This window comes from Rana temporaria, chromosome 8 (assembly GCF_905171775.1).
Source record: "Rana temporaria chromosome 8, aRanTem1.1, whole genome shotgun sequence".
NCBI classification, from domain to species: domain Eukaryota; kingdom Metazoa; phylum Chordata; class Amphibia; order Anura; family Ranidae; genus Rana; species Rana temporaria.
In genome coordinates, this window is record NC_053496.1 from 138158883 (window position 1) to 138179996 (window position 21114).

The 21114-nt window shown below is 44.5% G+C and overlaps 1 protein-coding gene across 1 annotated transcript; it reads right to left on the minus strand.

Moving 5' to 3' along the window:
* On the minus strand, nucleotides 1–19458 carry SPRN (shadow of prion protein). The gene is made up of 2 exons (XM_040320766.1): nucleotides 19194–19458; nucleotides 1–1034 (listed from the first exon to the last, which is right to left on the minus strand). Exon 2 carries the CDS (start codon nucleotides 1022–1024, stop codon nucleotides 617–619), a length of 408 nt encoding a protein of 135 aa, XP_040176700.1. The 5' UTR covers nucleotides 1025–1034; nucleotides 19194–19458; the 3' UTR covers nucleotides 1–616.
* Nucleotides 19459–21114: the final 1656 nt, after the last annotated feature.

The following is a 21114-nucleotide window of genomic DNA, read 5'->3' on the forward strand; positions in this document are numbered from 1 at the left end:
TTTGCATAACCAGAACATTTTGTTTTAATGTAAATTATTCCTTGCCACAAAATAGTCAAAAATATTAAATATTGTACACCTACACTTGAAAAAGTGGGGGTGAATATTCCATTTAGCATTAATAAAAAAGGTTGGCAGTGAGAAATATTGGTCAACACAGCTAGACGTCAGAAGGAAAAGGTTTCAGAATACGCCTTACATGAACAGAGTTTCCATGGATATAAGAGATCATTATTGTTGATTAGAATAACACAATCAAACAGGTAATAAGGAAGCCACATAGTGTAGATTTTCTTTTTCCGATGTACTCCAGCATAACCAAAGCAGCACTCAGATGTGAGGCTAGAAGACCAATCCTCCTCTATGTTATATGTGTGGCCTTTATTGTGAATAGATTTTCAGGTCAAGTTTATGCAGTTAGTGTTTTTTCTGACATAGATGAACCATATAATCTTTGTCTGATGATAATTTTTTTCTCTTAGCAACTAGGGTTAGCAACTAGAGATGTTCTATATTCCAGAATAGACTTTCTGGCAAAACAATTGGAGTACTGCTTGTTTAAAGAAAACACTTCCTCAGAATTGTGGCTTACACCCCAGTGTTATATAGATAGCTGTTAGAAATAATAAAACTTAACACTGGTTGTAAAAAGAGGGGTCAAAGTGATGGCAAGGCTTGCAGAGAGGGTTTTAGCACCAGAGGTCCATGCCCTGTAGCTGTAGCTGCCTTCATCTGTGCGGTTACCCCCCTGCATCCTGTCTTCTGAACTGTCGTTATATCTCCACCTTCTCCTCCCAGCCATTCCAGCTGCTGCTCCCGCCACTGCTCCTGCAGCTGCTGCTCCCGTAGCCACCCTAAATGAACCATAGCGTGATGAGCTCTTTGCACGAACGCGAGTAGTTCCACGCGACGATCCTCTGGCTCCTCCTCTTGCTCCTCCTCGACCGCCTTTGGTTGTAACATTTTGAGTGAGAAGTGCCACTAACAGCAGGACTGACCAACACAGAGCTGAACTAATTCGCATTTTCAGATAGCTGGGGAATAAAGCATAAAAATTTTGAACATAAATATTGGAAACAGCAAACAATATAAACTAAAAAAAAAAATTGTAAAGCTAGACCTAAAACATTGATTTCAAGAGATCAAATCATGCACAGATAGTTTTCTAATACTCTTATGATCTGCCTATCTCCCAAAGGCATTACAAGGAATTCTCTTCTATTTCCTTTTGGGGCCCCTTACACCGCTTTAGGCCTGGGCCCCGTGGGGCTTGACGGCCAACATCCCACCCAGTCCTTTTGTGCACCCACTTTTTTTTTAATATTCTTATACCAATGTATCCCCATACCCACCCAGAATTATCTGCATACCTCTCCAGGAGAGGGATGGATGATTCTGGGTGGGGATGACGATGATGGAGTTCAGTGGCAGGTGGTACTCTATCTGTAGGGGTGGGAGACAGACCTCCCCCCTCATTGCTCCAGCACGCCACCACCATAGGGCTCTGTGCAAGCTTTATGCCCAGGGATGTCAGGTGGGGATTGATGTCTGTGTGGATCGATGAGGGGTCCGAGGTGTCACAGGGGCGATCGGCATGTGCTCCTCTCTTCTGCAGCCACAGGAGGAGCTGACAGCACTCTGCAAGGAGGGGCCCAAGGATCGGACTAGGTGGCTTGGGGGCAGTCTCTTGATCCTTGGCCATGCGTCTCCTCCTTCTCTGCCAATGGGATCGCTTCTCCACGACCCACTTCCTGATTGGCCGGGAGGAGAATCAGTGTTACAATAGCGAATATTCATTCGCTATTCTCACACAACTGGGTGGGCTTCGGGCGCAGTGCTCTGCGCCCTGAGCCCACCCTATTTTGAAGCCAATTAGGGCCTCTGGCAATCACATGCTTCAAATCCCCTATTGGAATCCATGCGTCTGGTGCCCTGCATGTAGATTAGGGTCCGGACGCATGAATAGGGGGGCTGTGCCCATAATGGACGGGCCGACAACTGAGAGTTACATTGGGAACATGGATGAGGATGATTCTGGGTGGGGATGAGTGTTACATTGTGAAGAGGCTCTCCACAATGTAACTCTCATCCCCACCCAAAATCATCCTCATCCATTTTCACAAGTCCACTCCAATCTACAGCACAGCAAAACACTGGTGACTTACCCTCCATGCTGCTCTCTGTCTCCCATCTGCAATACATACACCTGAGAGGGCTGGGTCCACTCCCACCACTGACTAGAGCAGGGGTCTCAAACTGGTGGCCCTCCAGCTGTTGCGAAACTACAAGTCCCATCATGCCTCTGCCTGTGGGAGTCATGCTTGTAACTGTCAGCCTTGTAATGCCTCATGGGACTTGTAGTTTTGAAACAGCTGGAGGGCCGCCAGTTTGAGACCTATGGACTAGAGTGACCACACCCCCTAGCCCAAGTCCCATCCCGCCCAACCATTCACTATACTAGTAACCTAGCAGCAGCAGGCTCCGCCTCAGCAGGGGAGAAAGCAGAGCTATTGCAGGATCACCTTTGGGAGGAGGGGGGATACGGGGAGGAAGAAACAGGCGGCGGCTTGTGCATACTATTGCGGGTGCCGCGTGGCAGGCGGCTGCCTGACGTGCTAACAGTTTTATCCATTAAGCTGATGTATGGGGGTGCATATACAGGTGTATTGCCTGTACCCCCCTGATGGCGGCCCTGATGCTGTTTAAACAGATATAGGTACAATAATTATTCTAATATATTATACTGCGATTCGTATTTCTGCCACTAGGTGGGAATGTATTATGTTTCATGCTTAACCTCCCTGTTAATCCCGAGTGTGGCTCGGGTTAATTTTCAAAAGCGGTAACACCGAGCCACACTCAGGATTATACCGCAGTATCCTTGTACAGTTACTTACCTTGTCCCTAGGATCCCACGATGTCCTGCCGCTGTATCCTCCGCCAGATCCTCCGCCCGATGCATCAATGTTCCGGGCTTCGTTCCCTGTGAGCGTTGTGACGCAGGGGGGGTGGAGCTTGGCAGCAAATTAAAAAAAGTACAAAAAACATAACATTGTAATCTGTGGATTACATTACTGTATCAAATCATTTCACCTCCGTCCCTAGTGCTTTGTCCAGTGCACTGCCTACACTTTTACCATTCTTTCAGCCAATCTTTCTGCCTGGAAACTTGAGAATGTCCATGGCATCCAAAAAGCAACCCTCCACGTCAAAAGCGGTTTTAGACCAGCAAGAAAACAGCGATAATTTGAATCACTAGCAGAATTGAGCGATAGTATTTTGTGGGGAAATTCAGACACTGAAATTGACGACAGCGACGATTCTGCGACTGTTCTCAGTGATGTGGGAACTTGGTGCTCTATTGACTGTGGTACAAATCTTAGTCGCAGATCCATCAATGTCGTCACTTTCAGGGTCTGATGTCAAATTTCCCCGCGAACCACTATCGCCCAATTCTGCAAGTGATTCTAATTCACTATTGCGGTTTTCTAAATGGTCTAAAACTGCTTTTCATGTAGAGGGATGCTTTCCATTGTGCTGATTGTGACGTCGGACTTTGTGCAGTCCCATGTTTCAAAAATGTTCATACTCAGGATGTTTACTAAACCAATATGCTGTGTCTAGTATTACAGTGACTAGTAATATTGCACTATTGTTTGGACACATTTCTGTGTTTTTGATTTGATTACATTATTGAATAAAATGTATTATTATATTATTATTTTTATAATTATTAATTATATTATAATTTATGATTTTGTGTTTCAAACTTCATTATACCCGGGATGTCTACTAGACTCTTGTTTGGACAGATTTAAGTGCGTTATTCCTAAGAATAAAGGGCCAGATTCACAAAGGAGATACGACAGAGTATCATCATAGAATCAGTTACGCATAGATATCACTAAGATCCGACAGGTGTAATTGTTTTACACTGTCGGATCTTAGGATGCAATACCGCGGCCGCCGCTGGGGGGAGTTTGCGTCGTAAACCAGCGTCGGGTATGCAAATTAGGAGTTACGGCGATCCACAGCGGTTTTTCGCGTTCGCTACGTCGCTGCTAGTCTAGTTTCCCGTCGCAAAGTTAGTCGTCGTTTTGGGTGCCTTACCTTTAGTCAGCAATTGTATTGCTGTCTAAAGTATGGCCGTCGTTCCCGCGTCGAAATTTAAAATTTAACGTCGTTTGCGCAACACGTCCGGGAATACGGAAGTACGCTATGCGCGTCGCCGTTCGATAAAATGAGGTCACTTCACGCAAAGCACAGCGGGAGTTAAGAAACGGAGCATGCGCAGTAGGTCCGGCGCGGGAGCACGCCTAATTTAAATGGCACACGCCCATTTGAATTGGCCCGCCTTGCGCCGGAGGCCGCCGGCGTAGGTTTTCATCGCAAGTGCTTGGTGAATCAGGCACTTGCGATGAAAACTTGCGGCGGTGTAACGTATCTACGATACGTTACGCCGCCGCTCAGCTACGTGAATCTGACCCATCATACCTACGATATAAAACAACAAATTTCAATGCAAAACAATGTACCGCTTTGACATTCAAAAATCAGACATAATCATACTGCCAGGGAGGTTAATTAAACCTAAGTTCGGCCATTGCCAGCAAATAGAAAAATCAGAATAAGGGACATAACTTACAGTTATTAGGATGTGGAGGATGGGGTAAAAAGTGCAATCTCTGTATTTGTGGACGATACTAAGCTAAGCAGGGCAATAACTTCTCCGCAGGAAATGTGAAAAACTTGCAAAAAGATCTGAACAAATTAATGTGGTGGGCAACTACATGACAAATGAGGTTCAACGTAGAAAAATGGAAAATAATGCATTTGGTTGGCAAAAATACAAATGCAATCTATACACTGGGGGGAGAACCTCTGGGGAAATCCAGGATTGAAAAGGACGGCGGAAATGTGCTTTAAATGCATTGCCGGTTGGTATATGACACCGGATAAATTAAAACAATTTAAAGAGGGGCAGACAGGGGACTGCTGGAGGGGATGTAATACACTAGGAAATATGGCACACCTTTGGTGGGGATGCCCTAAGATAAAAGAGTATTGGGAAAAAATATTGGGATGCGTGGAGGAGATCACAAAGAAAAAGATAAAGATGGACCCATGGGTTGTATTATTTCACGGGGGAGAAGAAGGCATTAAAAAGTACAGGGAATCACTGATACCGCACCTCCTGAACGCTGCCAAGAGATTAATCCCTAGAAGGTGGCAAGATCCAGACCCCCCTTTAATTTGGGAATGGATCGACGCGGTCGAAGAAACATACAGAATGGAAGAACTGAAAGCGGGTTTAGAGGGCAATAATATCTTATTAAGCACAAAATGGGAAAACTGGAGGATTTTCAAGAAAACTTGGAGTTACGCAGAAAAGCTAAGGGAAGAATTTTAAATGCTCCCCTAGAAGAATATTAGAAAGATCTACTGGTCTGAAGAAAACGTCTAAGGTGAGACAGGGGGGGGGGGGTGGAGGGGTAGAGGTAAGGGGGGGGGTAAAAATTTCGAAATGGTTAGTTTTTTTTTTTTTTTTTCTTTCTTGGTATTTTCATTTGCTCCTTTGCAAACGGAGGTACATATGGGTGTATAAGGGTCTAATTGTATATATGCATGTTACAATAGCATATGTATAAAAGAAAAGAAAAGAAAAAAAAAAAGAAAAAAAAAAAAAAAGTGAAATCAGAAAAAAAAAAAAAAAAAAAAAAAGGAAAAAAAAAAAAAAGAAAGAAAAAAAAAAAAAAGAATAAAAAAAAAAAGAAAAGGACCTTGGGGTCCTAGTAAATGCTCTACAAGACTCTGGTCCGGCCGCACCTGGAGTATGCTGTCCAGTTCTGGGCACCAGTCCTCAGGAAGGATGTAGTGGAAATGGAGCGAGTACAAAGAAGGGCAAAGCTAATAAAGGGTCTGGGGGATATTAGTTATGAGGAAAGGTTGCGGGCACTGAACTTATTCTCTCTGGAAAAGAGACGTTTGAGAGGGGATATGATTTAAATTTACAAACACCATACTGGTTAGTGGTGACCCCACAATAGGGATAAAACTTTTTCGGGGAAGGAAGTTTAACAAGACATGTGGCCACTCATTAAAATTAGAAGAAAAGAGGTTTAACCCTAAACTACGTAGAGGGTTCTTTACTGTAAGAGGATGTGGAATTCCCTTCCACAGGCAGTGGTCTCAGCGGGGGGCATCAATGGTTTCAAGAATCTATTAGATAAGCACCTGAACGACCACAACATACAGGGATATACAATGTAATTCTGACATATACTCACACACATAGGTTGGACTTGATGGACTTGTGTCATTTTTCAACCTCACCTACAATGTAACTATGGATATAAAGGAGCCAATACAGAAACAGCAGCGCTGTGAAATGCAGAGAACTCCCTAGCTCAATAATGTAGCTTTCCTGTTAGGCAGGAAAGCTTCTATGTTTTACCTAACAGTCTCCTGTTAAGCAGGAGACCACACTACACTGAACTATGTACATCCCAGCAACCTACCTAGGAGGGTGCTTCATATCTGTTCCATCATTTTGTATTTTTGCACTAATTTTGTATTGCCCTATAAGTTTATACCACCTGTCATTCTTATTACTTCCTTTAATTTTCTACTTATGGGGTAGATTCACAGACAAGATACGACGGCGTATCTCCAGATACGCCGTTGTATCTCTGAGTCCGGCCAGTCGTATCTATGCGCCTGATTCATAGAATCAGTTACGCATAGATTTCTATTAGATCCGACCGGTGTAAGTCTCTTACGCCGTCGGATCTTAACTGCATATTTATGCTGGCCACCAGGGGCGTGTACGCTGATTTACGCCTAGAATATGTAAATCAGCTAGATACGCGAATTCACGAACGTACGCCCGACCGATGCAGTACATTTACGCCGTTTACGTTAGGCTTTTCCCAGCGTAAAGTTACCCCTGCTATATGGTGGCATAAGTGCGGCGTACCAATGTTAAGTATGGCCGTCGTTCCCGCGTCAATTTCAGAATTTTTTACGTCGTTTGCGTAATTCGTCCGTGAATGGGACTGGACGTCATTTACGTTCACGTCGAAACCAATGACGTCCTTGCGGCGTACTTTGGAGCAATGCACACTGGGAAATTCCACGGACGGCGCATGCGCCGTTCGGGAAAAACGTCAATCACGTCGGGTCAAGCCTGATTTACATTACACACGCCCACCCCTTCAGAATTTGAATTAGGCGGGCTTACGCCGGCCTATTTACGCTACGCCGCCGCAACTTTCTTTTAAGAATACGGCACTTGCCTGTAAAAGTTGCGGAGGCGTAACGTAAATAGGATACGTTACGCCCGCACAAAGAAATGCCGATCTACGTGAATCTACCCCTATGGATTTTTAGACAGTAGTGAATAAAAGTGAAGTTTTAAGTCACAGTGGGTTTGTTGCATGGGTACAGCACACCCTGCTGATTTTTCTTTATTAATATATCCCACGTAAAGATCAATCTTATAGTATACGTATACATCAGGCTGGTTTTCTGTTTGATTTGAATCATTCTCAAAATGTAAAACCATATTTATTTCCACGTTTTAAATAGTAAAACCTCATCTGGAATATGCAATTTTGGGTACCAATTCTCAAAAAGGACATTGGGTAACTGGAGAAAGTGCGAGGCATGGAGGAGCTCAGCTATGAGGAAAGATTAGAGGAACTGAATCTATTCCCTCTTGAGAAGAGGAGATTAAGGGGAGATATGATCAACATGTACAAATACATTAATGGTCCATATAGTGAACTTGGTGTTGAGTTATTCACTTTAAGGTCATTACAGAGGACAAGGGGGCACTCTTTACATCTAGAGGGAAAAAAAATTTAATCTCCAAATATGGAAAGGTTTCTTCACAGTAAGAGCTGGGAAAATGTGGAATAGACTCCCTCCAGAGGTGGTTCTGGCCAGCTCAGTAGATTGCTTTAAAAAAGGTCTGGATTCTTTCTTAAATGTACATAATATAACTGGGTATTAACATTTATATGTAAAGTTGATCTGGGGAAAATCCGATTGCCTCTCGGGGGATCAGGAAGTAATTTTTTCCCCTGCTGTAGCAAACTGGATCATGCTCTGCTGGGGTTTTTCACCTTCCTCTGGATCAATTGTGGGTGAAGGATTGTGTATATGGAATTGTATTTTTTTTGGTTGAACTAGATGGACTTGTATCTTTTTTCAACCTGACTAACTATGTAACTAAGTAAAAAAAAAACGTACTTTTGAAGATCCCTACACATTTACTTCCCTGAATTATGTGACATGTGTTCACTATGCCCCATTGAAAAGCACTAATGTGTCACACATTAACCGCTTCAGCCCCGGACCATATTGCTGGTCAATGACAGGGCCACTTTTTGCGATTCAGCACTGCGTTGCTTCAACTGACAATTGCGCGGTCGTGCGACGTGGCTCCCAAACAATGATGTCCTTTTTTCCCCACAAATAGCTTTCTTTTGGTGGTATTTGATCACCTCTGCGGTTTTTATTTTTTGCGCTATAAACAAAAATAGAGCGACAATTTGAAAAAAAAAATGAATATTTTTTACTTTTTGCTGTAATAAATATCTCCAAAAATATATAAAAAAAAAAAAAATTTCCTCAGTTTAGGCCGATACGTATTCTTCTACATATTTTTCGTAAAAAAATCGCAATAAGCGTTTATTGATTGGTTTGCGCAAAAGTTATAGCGTCTACACAATAGGGCATCGTTTTATGGCATTTTTATTAATATTTCTTTTTTACTAGAAATGGCGGCGATCAGCGATTTTTATCGGTACTGCGACCTTATGGCGAACACTTCGGACACTTTTGACACATTTTTCGGACCATTGGCATTTTTATAGCGATCAGTGCTATAAAAATGCATTCATTACTATAAAAATGCCACTGGCAGGGAAGGGGTTAACACTAGGGGGTGAGGAAGGGGTTAAATATGTTCCCTGTGTATGTTCTAACTGAAGGGGGGGTGGGACTGACTTGGGGAAATGACAGATCGCTGTTCACACATTGTATGAACAGACGATCAGGCATTTCTCCCCCTGACAGGACCGGGAGCTGTCTGTTTACACACACAGCTCCCAGTTCTCGCTCTGTAACGAGCGATTGCGGGTGCCCAGCGGTGATCCCTCTGTGCCTGTCGGGACCAGGGGCGAGCGGGAGGCGCGCGCGCACACCTTCGGCGGCGTGCACGCGCCCCTATTGGCTGATTTGCGAGATGACGTTTAGCTGCACGGCCGAGCTGACCTACCGCCGTAAAACTGCGGCGGCTGCTCAGCTAGTGGTTAAAGAGAGCCAGCCTTCTTAACTACAGAGGTGCTGAGAGGAGGAGTCTCGGGAGGCAGTGACAATACATGAATCACAGGTTGCAGGCAGAAAAGTACCATGGGACATATAGGGCCAAATCCTCAAAAAAGCTGCCTTTCAGCAGTTAAGTTACACTGACTTAAAATTTCTACCTAAGTGCCTGATCCACAAAGCACTTACCTAGAAATTACACGCCGTGTAACTTAAGTGCCTCCGTCGCAAGGCGGTCCTCCTTCTGGGGGGCGTTTAAAATTTAAATGAGGCGCGCTCCCGCGCCGGCCGTACTGCGCATGCGTGTGACGTAATTTTCCCGACGTGCAGCGCGCAAACGTAATTTACGCCGGGCTTTGTGGATTGCGACGGGACACTAAAGTTGCGACGGGCGAAAAAAAATATACGCGCCGGGAAAACAAATAGTTATAAAAAAAATTGACAGCGTCGCTCGGCATGCATTCCTGAGAGGGAGAACTCCATGCCAATTTTCAAAGAAAAAACCGGCATGGGTTCCCCCCCCCCAGGAGCATACCAGGCCCTTAGGTCTGGTATGGGTTGTAAGGAGACCCCCCCTACGCCGAAAAATCGACGTAGGGGGTCCCCCTACAATCCATACCAGACCCATATCCAAAGCACGCTACCCGGCCGGTCAGGAATGGGAGTGGGGACGAGCGAGCGCCCCCCCCCTCCTGAGCCATGCCAGGCCGCATGCCCTCAACATGGGGGGGTTGGGTGCTCTGGGGCAGGGGGGCGCACTGCGGGCCCCCCCACCCCAGAGCACCCTGTCCCCATGTTGATGAGGACAGGACCTCTTCCCGATAACCCTTGCCGTTGGTTGTCGGGGTCTGCGGGCGGGGGGCTTATCGGAATCTGGGAGTCCCCTCAAATAAGGGGGCCCCCAGATACCGGCCCCCCACCCTAAGTGAATGGATATGGGGTACATCGTACCCCTACCCATTCACCTGGAGGCAAAAAGTTAAAGTTATTAAACACACATCACAAGGGTTTTTAAAATAATTTATTAGTCTGCTCCGGAGGCCCCCCCTGTCTTCTTTATTAGCTCTAATACCAGGGGGGCTTCTTCTTCCACTCTCCGGGGGTCTTCTCCGCTCTACGGGGTGGGTTTCTTCTTCCGCTCTCCGTGGGGGGGTCTTCTCCGCTCTCCGGGGGTCTTCTTCTATCTTCGCCGCTCTCCGCTGTTGACTCGGCGCACCCCGGTTCTTCTGCAGCTGTCCGGTGCCTTCTTCTTCAGCGCTGGCTGCCTGCTATCTTCGTGTGTTAGCTCAATTACTAACAGGCAGCCAGCGCGGTCTTCTGTGACGTCAGGTTCTTCTTCTCCCTTCTTCCGATGTTGACACGTCGCCTCTTCTCACTGCAATGATGGAAGCGCGCCTTGCATCCCATTTATATAGGCATCACCGTCCCATCATGCTCCGGTAGGTACCCACGTGGTGGGTGCACGTGGGTAGGCACCCACCACGTGGGTACCTACCGGAGCATGATGGGACGGTAATGCCTATATAAATGGGATGCAAGGCGCGCTTCCATCATTGCAGTGAGAAGAGGCGGCGTGTCAACATCGGAAGAAGGGAGAAGAAGAACCTGACGTCACAGAAGACCGCGCTGGCTGCCTGTTAGTAATTGAGCTAACACACGAAGATAGCAGGCAGCCAGCGCTGAAGAAGAAGGCACCGGACAGCTGCAGAAGAACCAGGGTGCGCCGAGTCAACAGCGGAGAGCGGCGAAGATAGAAGACCCCCGGAGAGCGGAGAAGACCCCCCCGGAGAGCGGAAGAAGAAACCCACCCCGGAGAGCGGAGAAGACCCCCGGAGAGTGGAAGAAGAAGCCCCCCCTGGTATTAGAGCTAATAAAGAAGACAGGGGGGCCTCCGGAGCAGACTAATAAATTATTTTAAAAACCCTTGTGTTGTGTGTTTAATAACTTTAACTTTTTGCCTCCAGGTGAATGGGTAGGGGTACGATGTACCCCATATCCATTCACTTAGGGTGGGGGGCCGGTATCTGGGGGCCCCCTTATTTGAGGGGACTCCCAGATTCCGATAACGGCAAGGGTTGTCGGGAAGAGGTCCTGTCCTCATCAACATGGGGACAGGGTGCTCTGGGGTGGGGGGGCCCGCAGTGCGCCCCCCTGCCCCAGAGCACCCAACCCCCCCATGTTGAGGGCATGCGGCCTGGCACGGCTCAGGAGGGGGCGCTCGCTCGTCCCCACTCCCATTCCTGACCGGCCGGGTAGCGTGCTTTGGATACGGGTCTGGTATGGATTGTAGGGGGACCCCCTACGTCGATTTTTCTGCGTAGGGGGGGTCTCCTTACAACCCATACCAGACCTAAGGGCCTGGTATGCTCCTGGGGGGGAACCCATGCCGGTTTTGATTTTACAAATTGCCGTGGAGTTCTCCCTCAGGAATGCATACCAAATGCCGTCGCTTGAATGTGCTTTTACATGGTGTTACTAACTTTACACCATGTAAAAGCAGCCCTAATTTTACACTTGCAAACTAAAACTTACGGCGAAAAAACGAAGCTGAAAAGCTTTGTGGATCGCCCTAAGTGCTAATTTGCATACCAGAAGCGGCATTTCGACTCGAAATGCCCCCAGCGGCGGATGCGGTACTGCATCCTAAGATCCGGCAGTGTAAGTCCCTTACAGATGTCGGATCTTCTGCCTAACTTTGGAAAACTGCTTCTGTGGATCAGTTCCAAAGTTAGGACAAGGGATACGATGGAGTAACAGCAGTTACTGCGTCGTATCTCTTTTGTGGATCTGGCCCATAGTTCTTAGAAATTGAATGTAAAAAGCAGAGGAGTAGCTGCAAAGCATGCAGGTAATCCAGGAAGTTGTGGAAAGAGATGACCAGAAGACAAGCAGAACTCACAACATGAATGGTGATTTTTCAAGTAAGGTTATATTGGATTGTCAAATATATCTATTTTTTTTGTTGCTATTGCAATACTTGTGTTAGAAAAATGAAAGTGTATGCTGTGAACATAGAACTAATTTAACCACTTCAGCCCCAGAAGAATTTACCCCCTTCCTAACCCGGCCATTTTTTGCAATACGAAAATGTGTCGCTTTAATTGACAATTGCGCGGTCGTGCAATGTTGCACCCAAACAAAATTTACGTCCTTTTTTCCCCCACAAATAGAACTGTATTTTGGTGGTATTTGATCACCTCTGCGGTTTTTATTTTTTGTGCTATAAACAAAAGAAGAGCAACAGTTTAAAAAAAAAAAAAAAAAAAAAAAACTTTATTTTTTACTTTTTGCTATAATAATAATAATAATAAAAAAAAAAAATGTCTTCATCAATTTAGGCCAATATGTATTCTTCTAAATGTTTTTGGTAAAAAAAAAATCGCTATAAGAGTATATTGATTGATTGGTTTGCACAAAAGTTATTGCATCTACAAAATAGGGGATAGATTTTTGGCATTTTTATTATTATTTTTTAATAGTAATGGCGGCGATCGGCGATTTTTTTTTTTAATAGTAATGGCGGCGGACACTTTTGATACTTTTTTGGGACCATTGACGTTTATACAGCGATCAGAGCTAAAAATAGCCACTGATTACTGTATAAATGTCACTGGCAGGGAAGGGGTTAACACTAGGGGACGATCAAGGAGCTAAGTGTGTTCCCTAGGTGTGTGCTCTAACTGTGGGGGGATTGGTCTGACTGGGGGAGGAGCCAGATCGTTGTTCCTACTTGGTAGGAACAGACAATCTGTTTCTCCTCCCCTGTCAGAACAGGGATTTGGGTGCTTACACACACAAATTCTCGTTCTGGCTCTCATGATCGTGCCTGTCGGCCACGCGCATCGTGTCCCCGTCATGCCTGCTATGGCTCTTAAAGGAGCCGTCTTATATGTACAGCCATCCTGCCAGGAGCTGGTCGGAAAGCTGTTAAAGCATATTTCAGGTCAAAACATTTATACACTCAATTCCCCGTGTTCTATATCTTCAAAGATCCTGAAAGTACAGAAAATACCTGCTGCAAAAGCATAGTTTCTAATTTATTGTTGTGCACTGACAACCCTTGCCTTTTTCAGGATGGAAAATGACATCAGCCCTGCCCAGATTGTCTGTTGGTTCTGTAGTTAGTCATAAAAACTGGAAGGACTCCAGAAATAGTGCACTAGACAGCTCTGAATTTCTGACAACGGGTATTCTTTTTCACTTGTCGAAAAGATAAAACAACATGCCTTCAATGATATATTAAAAGCATATAACAGACCAAAAAACAAAACAAATGAAAGACTTCACTAAGTGTAACATCATTATGAGGAAACAAACATTTTATTATTATTGTAGTGTTGGCCTCAAAGAAAGTTTTAATGTGACAAGACTGGGCACAGGTGATAGGAAATCTTATTCTCTACATTGTGACATCAACAAAAATTTTTTGGGGGTTTACATCCACTTTAAGGAACTTATTCAAAAAAAAGTGTGAGCGAGTGGATATGTACACGTACAGTAATAACATAGGAGTGATATGTACGAAGCAGGTACAATATGTTAGTGGATGAAGTTCAGTAAGGACCATAGGGGGCCAAGTGGCCATTCAAAAAAATAAAACCAAAATTGGGGGGGGGGGGGGGATAAACTGAGGGGGGAGGGGTAGGGAGAGAAAAAGAAAAAGGGAGAAGAAGGGGATGGGTTAAGGGTGGGGTTGCCGGCTCAGAAGGTAGGTTAAAGGAAGCATGTCCCTTGAGTTATGGGCACAATAATGTCTCATCAAAACCAGGGGGTAGGAAGTGGATCACCCAAGGGTTCCAGAGCCTCTTGAATGTCAGAATTTTGTCCAGCATTGTTGCCTCTATCTTAGCGTGGATCATAGCCTGGGTGATTCTGTGCTGTGCTGCTAGTATACTCAAGGTGGGTGATTTGCAGGCTTTCGCTATGGTCTGCTTAGCAGCAGTAGTGACATATAGCAATAGTTTAAAGCTATTAATCTTTTCTAGTCATTGCAGGTCTTCCCCAAGCCTGGTAGAGTTGATTGGTTGTGCCTGTTGCCAGGACGAGGCTCCATTAAAGGGGTTTTCCACCCATTTTTTAAGTTTATTAAAAGTCAGCAGCTACAAAAAGTGTAGCTGCTGGCTTTTAATAAACTGACACTTACCTGCTCCAGCGTTCCAGCGACACGCCGGCCGGGGGTCCGCTCCTCTCCCCCCCTCGCCGGCCGTCGTCTTCATTGTCACTGTGGGCACCCGGCCATGACAGCTTTAGGCTTCACGGCCGGGCACCCACTGCGCATGCGCGAGCGTCCCCTTCTCCTGAAGCCCCCACTCCCCCCCAAAAAAAATTACATGCCAAATGTGGCATGTAAGGGGGAGAAGGAGTGGGTTAACAGGAAGTTCCATTTTTGGGTGGAACTCCTCTTTAAGCAGCAGAGGAGAGTCAACTTCCTTGGTTATGAATACTTATTTGACCCAGTGAAACCCTGAGGAGCTGTACTCAGTGGTATGGGAAGAGAATATATGTTTTGGGAGCACCTTTCCAGAACTCTTTTCCCTGGGCATTTTCCCTAGGAAAATGTTTGTTGGGCCTCGCCTTAGACCGGGCATGAGCTGAAGGACCAAGAACTTGAATAGAAACTTGGATGAATTCCTGAAGACAGTTGGGCTCACAAAAGGCTCTTCTTTTATAACAGTGTTGCAGTGGAGCTGGGTAGCAGTTACCGTTTGGACATTGTAAGATTCCTTGCCCACAGATTAGGATATTTTTGACTGCTTCTTAGGCCTTGTACAGACGGGCAAACATGTACGATGAAAATGGTCCGCCGGACCGTTTTCAGCGCACATGTCTGCCCGGAGATTTCTGTATGATGGCTGTACACACCATCATACAGAAATCCGCGCGTACTCGATACGCGGCCTCGTCGCGACGATGACGCGGCGACGTGCGCGGCCCTGCCAGTTTAATGCTTCCACGCATGCGTCGAAGTCATTTGACGCATGCGAGGGATGGCGGCCGCTCGGACATGTACGGTAGGTCTGTACAGACGACCGAACATGTCCGACGGACAGGATTCCAGTGGGCTGTTTCTAAACATGTTTAGAAATATTTGCCCGCTCGAAAAAGGCCCAGCGGGCAAATGTACGCTGGAATCCTGTCCGCTCGGCTGTACAGACGGCCGAACATGTCTGCTGAAACTGGTCCGCGGACCTGTTTCAGCAGACATGTTCGGTCGTCTGTACGGGGCCTAAAAGGAACAAAAAGCCTGATTTATCCACTTAAATTAAAGAAAGACTATGGAGTTGATTTACTTAAAGTAGAAAGTGTAAAATCTGGTGCAGGTCTGCATAGAAACGAATCAAATCCCAGGTATTCTTGTCAAAGCTTAAAGGGGTTGTAAAGGTACAATTTTTTTTTTCCTAAATAGCTTCCTTTACCTTAGTGCAGTCCTCCTTCACTTAACTCATCCTTCCATTTTGCTTTTAAATGTCCTTATTTCTCCTGAGAAATTCTCACTTCCTGTTCTTCTGTCTGTAACTCCACACAGTAATGCAAGGCTTTCTCCCTGATGAGTGTCGTGCTCACCCCCTCCCTTGGACTACAGGAGAGTCAGGGTGCCCACTAACACACTGCTCCTTTCTCTATCAATGTAGAGAGCGTCCTGACTCTCCTGTAGTCCAAGGGAGGGGGCAAGCACGACACTCCACACCAGGGAGAAAGCCTTGCATTACTGTGTGTAGTTACAGACAGAAGAACAGGAAGTGAGGATTTCTCAGAAGAAATAAGGATATTTAAAGGCAAAATGGAAGGATGAGGTAAGTGAAGGAGGACTGCACTAAGGTAAAGGAAGCTATTTAGGGAAAAAAAAAATTATAGCTTTACAACCCCTTTAACCGCTTGCCGACCAGCTGCCGCAGTTTTACGTCATCTCGCGAATCAACCAATAGGGGCGCGTGCGCACGATCACCGCCGTGCACCCGTGATCGCTCATTACAAACACACAGCTCCCGGTCCTGTCAGGGGGAGAAATGCCTGATTGTCTGTTCATACAATGTATGAACAGACAATCAGTCATTTCCCCAAGTCAGTCCACCCTCCCCCCTTCAGTTAGAACACACCTAGGGAACATACTTGACCCCTTCCTTACCCCCTAGTGTTAACCCCTTCCCTGCCAGTGACATTTTTATAGTAATCAATGCGTTTTTATAGCACTGATCACTATAAAAATGCCAATGGTCCCAAAAATGTGTCAAAAGTGTCTGAAGTGTCCACCATAATGTCACAGTACCGATTTTTTTTTTTTCAAAATTGTCACTCTATTTTTGTTTATAGCGCAAAAAATTAAAACCGCAGAGGTGATCAAATACCACCAAAATAAATCTTTATTTGTGGGACAAAAAGGACGTCAATTTTGCTTGGGAGCCACATCGCACGACCGCGCAATTGTCAGTTAAAGCGACGCAGTGCCGAATCGCAAAAAGGGGCCCGTTCATTGAGCAGCAATATTGTCTGGGGCTGAAGTGGTTAATTGAACAAGCTGAAACTGGCTACCATGCACAGCTGCACGATATTTTGCACCCTCCAGTTTTAGTAAACCAACTCATTGGAGTTCTCTAAAGCTGCGTACACACGATCAGTCCATCCGATGAGGACTGACCGATGGACCGCTTTCATCGGTTAACCGATGAAGCTGACTGATGGTCCGTCGCGCCCACACACCATCGGTGACGTAAAACACAACGATGTGCTGAAAAAAACGAAGTTCAAAGCTTCCAAGCATGCGTCGACTTGATTCTGAGCATGCATGGATTTTTAACTGATGGTTGTGCCTACTAACGATCGGTTTGGACCTATCGGTTAGGAATCCATCGGTTAAATTTAAAGCAAGTTTGCTTTTTTATAACCGATAGTTAAATAGCCGATGACGCCCACACACGATCAGTTTTGACCGATGAAAACGGTCCATCAGACCGTTGTCCTCTGGTTAACCTATCGTGTGTACAAGGCCTTACAGGGTCATAGAATTGTCTGGCTGTTCCTCTACTGCCAACATTTTCCCAGAGGCTGCTACTGAAAGTCCTACTGCTATTTCAGGAAATGCATCCTCCATTTTGTGCTATTTTTCTGTATCCTGCTCCCATATATCCACTCTCTTGTTGTGCAATAAAAGGTAAAAAGACTGAAGTAACAGGGTGCCCAATTCTTCACCCCACTAATACATCAAGGAATAGACCTTAATAATCGAAAGGCTAGTAGTCCTCTAAGGCCGCGTACACACGATCGGTCAAAACCGATGAAAACGGACTGAAGGACCTTTTCATCGGTCCAAACCGATCGTGTGTGGGCCCCATTGGTCAGTTAACCTTCGGTCAAAAAATTTAGAACTTGCTTTAAAATTGAACCGATGGACGCCTAACCGATAGGTCAAAACCGATGGTTAGTATGCAAAAGCATCGGTTAAAAATCCACGCATGCTCCGAATCAAGTCGATGCATGCTTGGAAGCATTGAACTTCGTTTTTTTCAGCACGTCGTTGTGTTTTATGTCACCGCATTCTGACACGATCGGTTTTTAACCTATGGTGTGTAGGCACATCAGACCATCAGTCAGCTTCATTGGTTGGTTAACTGAAGGACCGTTCTCATCAGATGGACTGATCGTGTGTACGCGGCCTAAGTCACCTGGGGGGACACCTACCCCTGCTCAGGGGTAAGGGGTGCAATACCTCAAGACCTAGACTCCCTCAAGAATTAGTTCTGGCCAGCTCAGTGGATTGTTTTAAAAATAAGTTAGATGCATTCCTAAATGCACAAAATATAAATTATTACCATATATAGGTAATAACACCGGGGGGTAGCTGATCCAGGGAATGCAATGTTTTATAAGATTATTGCTTCTGGCTTTTGTCTGGTTTTAGATTCTGGCTGATTTGTGAATCCGCACATACCATACTTTACTGTATCCGAATTTATCTTATTTTCCTATGCATAACGTAACATATTCTGTAGTTCACTGAATGTAGGTGATTTTGGTCCCTTGAGATTGATGCTCTAACAAGAGATGAAAATGCCTGTCAAATGACAGAGCAAACAGCACAGGAATTCAGTGCGAGCAAAAAATGGGTCATTTCCAGCCAGATCTGCAAAGATAAGTCAACTGAAAAACAGCCAACAAAAATACATAAAGATTAAAAAAAAAAAGCAGCTTTATTGTGAGTACAAAATAAATACGATTATCCTTAGAGCATGCATACGCTTTTTAGGTAAGCTTTACATGGATGCTGGACATACAGTATATTATCTTGGGGACATAATATTACAGATGTCTTTCCATCCTTGCATGTTGCGGCTTCACTATTACACTCTTATGTGGCTTTTGTAGATATTATCATCTCATTCTAAAATAGACACTTGGCCCTGCTTTATACACTATTCGGTATAAAGATATGTCACAAGAAGGTATAGAGAGAGATACAGATAGAAAGGGGGAGCCATACAGGTAGATAGATAGATAGATATATAGATAGATAGGTAGATAGATAGATAGATAGATAGATAGATAGATAGATAGATAGATAGATAGATAGATAGATAGATAGATAGATAGATAGATAGATAGATAGATAGATAGATAGATACACATAGAAAGAGATAGATAGATAGATAGATAGATAGATAGATAGATAGATAGATAGATAGATAGATACACATAGAAAGAGATAGATAGATAGATAGATAGATAGATAGATACACATAGATAGATAGATAGACATAGAGATATATAGATAGATAGATAGATAGATAGATAGATAGATAGATAGATAGAGATAGATAGATAGATAGATAGATAGATAGATAGAACACAATACAGAGCTCAAACCTTACCAGTCTGCTAAATGATCCTTTCCTGTAGTCCCCAATGTCCGCCCTCGGAGGTCCTCTTCTTACTGTAGTCTCTATGGTGGAATGCTCTTTCTTCTTGCTGCACTGGGGCTTGGTCCTGTTAACTCCTCCCCAGTGAGAACATTAGAGATTATAAATGAATAACTGGATGATTTCAGAATTAGAGCTGCTGTCTGATCACTAAGCAAACAAACAGCCATTCAATTTCACTGTCTCTAAGCTGCACTTTCAGGAACAGTCTGCAGAGGAGGTAACCCATCTGTGCCTGTAACATAGTCACCATGGAAACTGTCAGTGATACCCATTTAGAGAATAATGTCCAAATATCTCAGATGCTAACATAAGATGTCATGATCTTTATTTGGGACTTACAGGAAATAGTGTCAGTTGAGCTATTTAATTAAATAACATTTACCAAAAATATAACATTAACTGTGGTACTGTGTAAACTTTTTTCAGGTAGAAGACATAGAAGTAAGCATTTAACTGCTGCAATACTGAGACCACATACTGTACATTTACAACACGGATACAGAATCATTTTTTTTTTTGCAGTATATAGAAATAGTGAGAAAGGTGAATTCAGCGCCAAAAATATAAAATAAATTAATAGATAATAAAGCTGCTCCTCTTAGACAATGCTGATTGTAATTAGGGAAAATGGAAAGTAGAGGGCGCTAGACCACCCAGTGATGAATCAATTAATCATTAGTGAAGTGATCATAATACAAAACTTAACAATAAAAAGATATAAATATTGCAAATATATTAGTGAAGTGACACTATATAATTGCAATATTTATATCTTTTTATTGTTAAGTTTTGTATTATGATCACTTCACTAATGATTAATTGATTCATCACTGGGTGGTCTAGCGCCCTCTACTTCCCATTTTCAGTATATAGAAATACAATTGCAAATAATTGTGTGGTATCAAATGAAACCTTCTAATTTTGAGGCTCATTCACATTCATGTGCTGCAATGTGTTCAATCAGACCTGAACATTGCATGTTGTTATTATTATTATTATACAGGATTACTATAACAGATTGTGCAGCATTTACAACATGAGGGCAGACAGTACAGTTACAAAATAATCTGATACAGAAGGAATCCGAGGGCCCTTCTTGTAAAGCTGGAAGTACCATTTTATGGGCAAGGAATCAGAGGGCCCTGCTCGTAAAGCTGGAAGTACCATTTTGTGGGCAAGGAATCAAAGGGCCCTGCTCGTAAAGCTGGAAGTACCATTTTGTGGGCAAGGAATCAGAGGGCCCTGCTCGTAAAGCTGGAAGTACCATTTTGTGGGCAAAGAATCAGAGGGCCCTGCTCGTAAAGCTGGAAGTACCATTTTGTGGGCAAAGAATCAGAGGGCCCTGCTCGTAAAGCTGGAAGTACCATTTTGTGGGCAAGGAATCAGAGGGCCCTGCTCGTAAAGCTGGAAGTACCATTTTGTGGGCAAAGAATCAAAGGGCCCTGCTCGTAAAGCTGGAAGTACCATTTTGTGGGCAAGGAATCAGAGGGCCCTGCTCGTAAAGCTGGAAGTACCATTTTGTGGGCAAAGAATCAGAGGGCCCTGCTCGTAAAGCTGGAAGTACCATTTTGTGGGCAAAGAATCAGAGGGCCCTGCTCGTAAAGCTGGAAGTACCATTTTGTGGGCAAGGAATCAGAGGGCCCTGCTCGTAAAGCTGGAAGTACCATTTTGTGGGCAAAGAATCAGAGGGCCCTGCTCGTAAAGCTGGAAGTACCATTTTGTGGGCAAGGAATCAGAGGGCCCTGCGCGTAAAGCTGGAAGTACCATTTTGTGGGCAAAGAATCAAAGGGCCCTGCTCGTAAAGCTGGAAGTACCATTTTGTGGGCAAGGAATCAGAGGGCCCTGCTCGTAAAGCTGGAAGTACCATTTT

Coding starts and splice junctions, on each gene's coding strand:
- SPRN (XM_040320766.1), bottom strand. CDS start 1,024: ATGCGAATTAGTTCAGCTCTGTGTTGGTCAGTCCTGCTGTTAGTGGCA.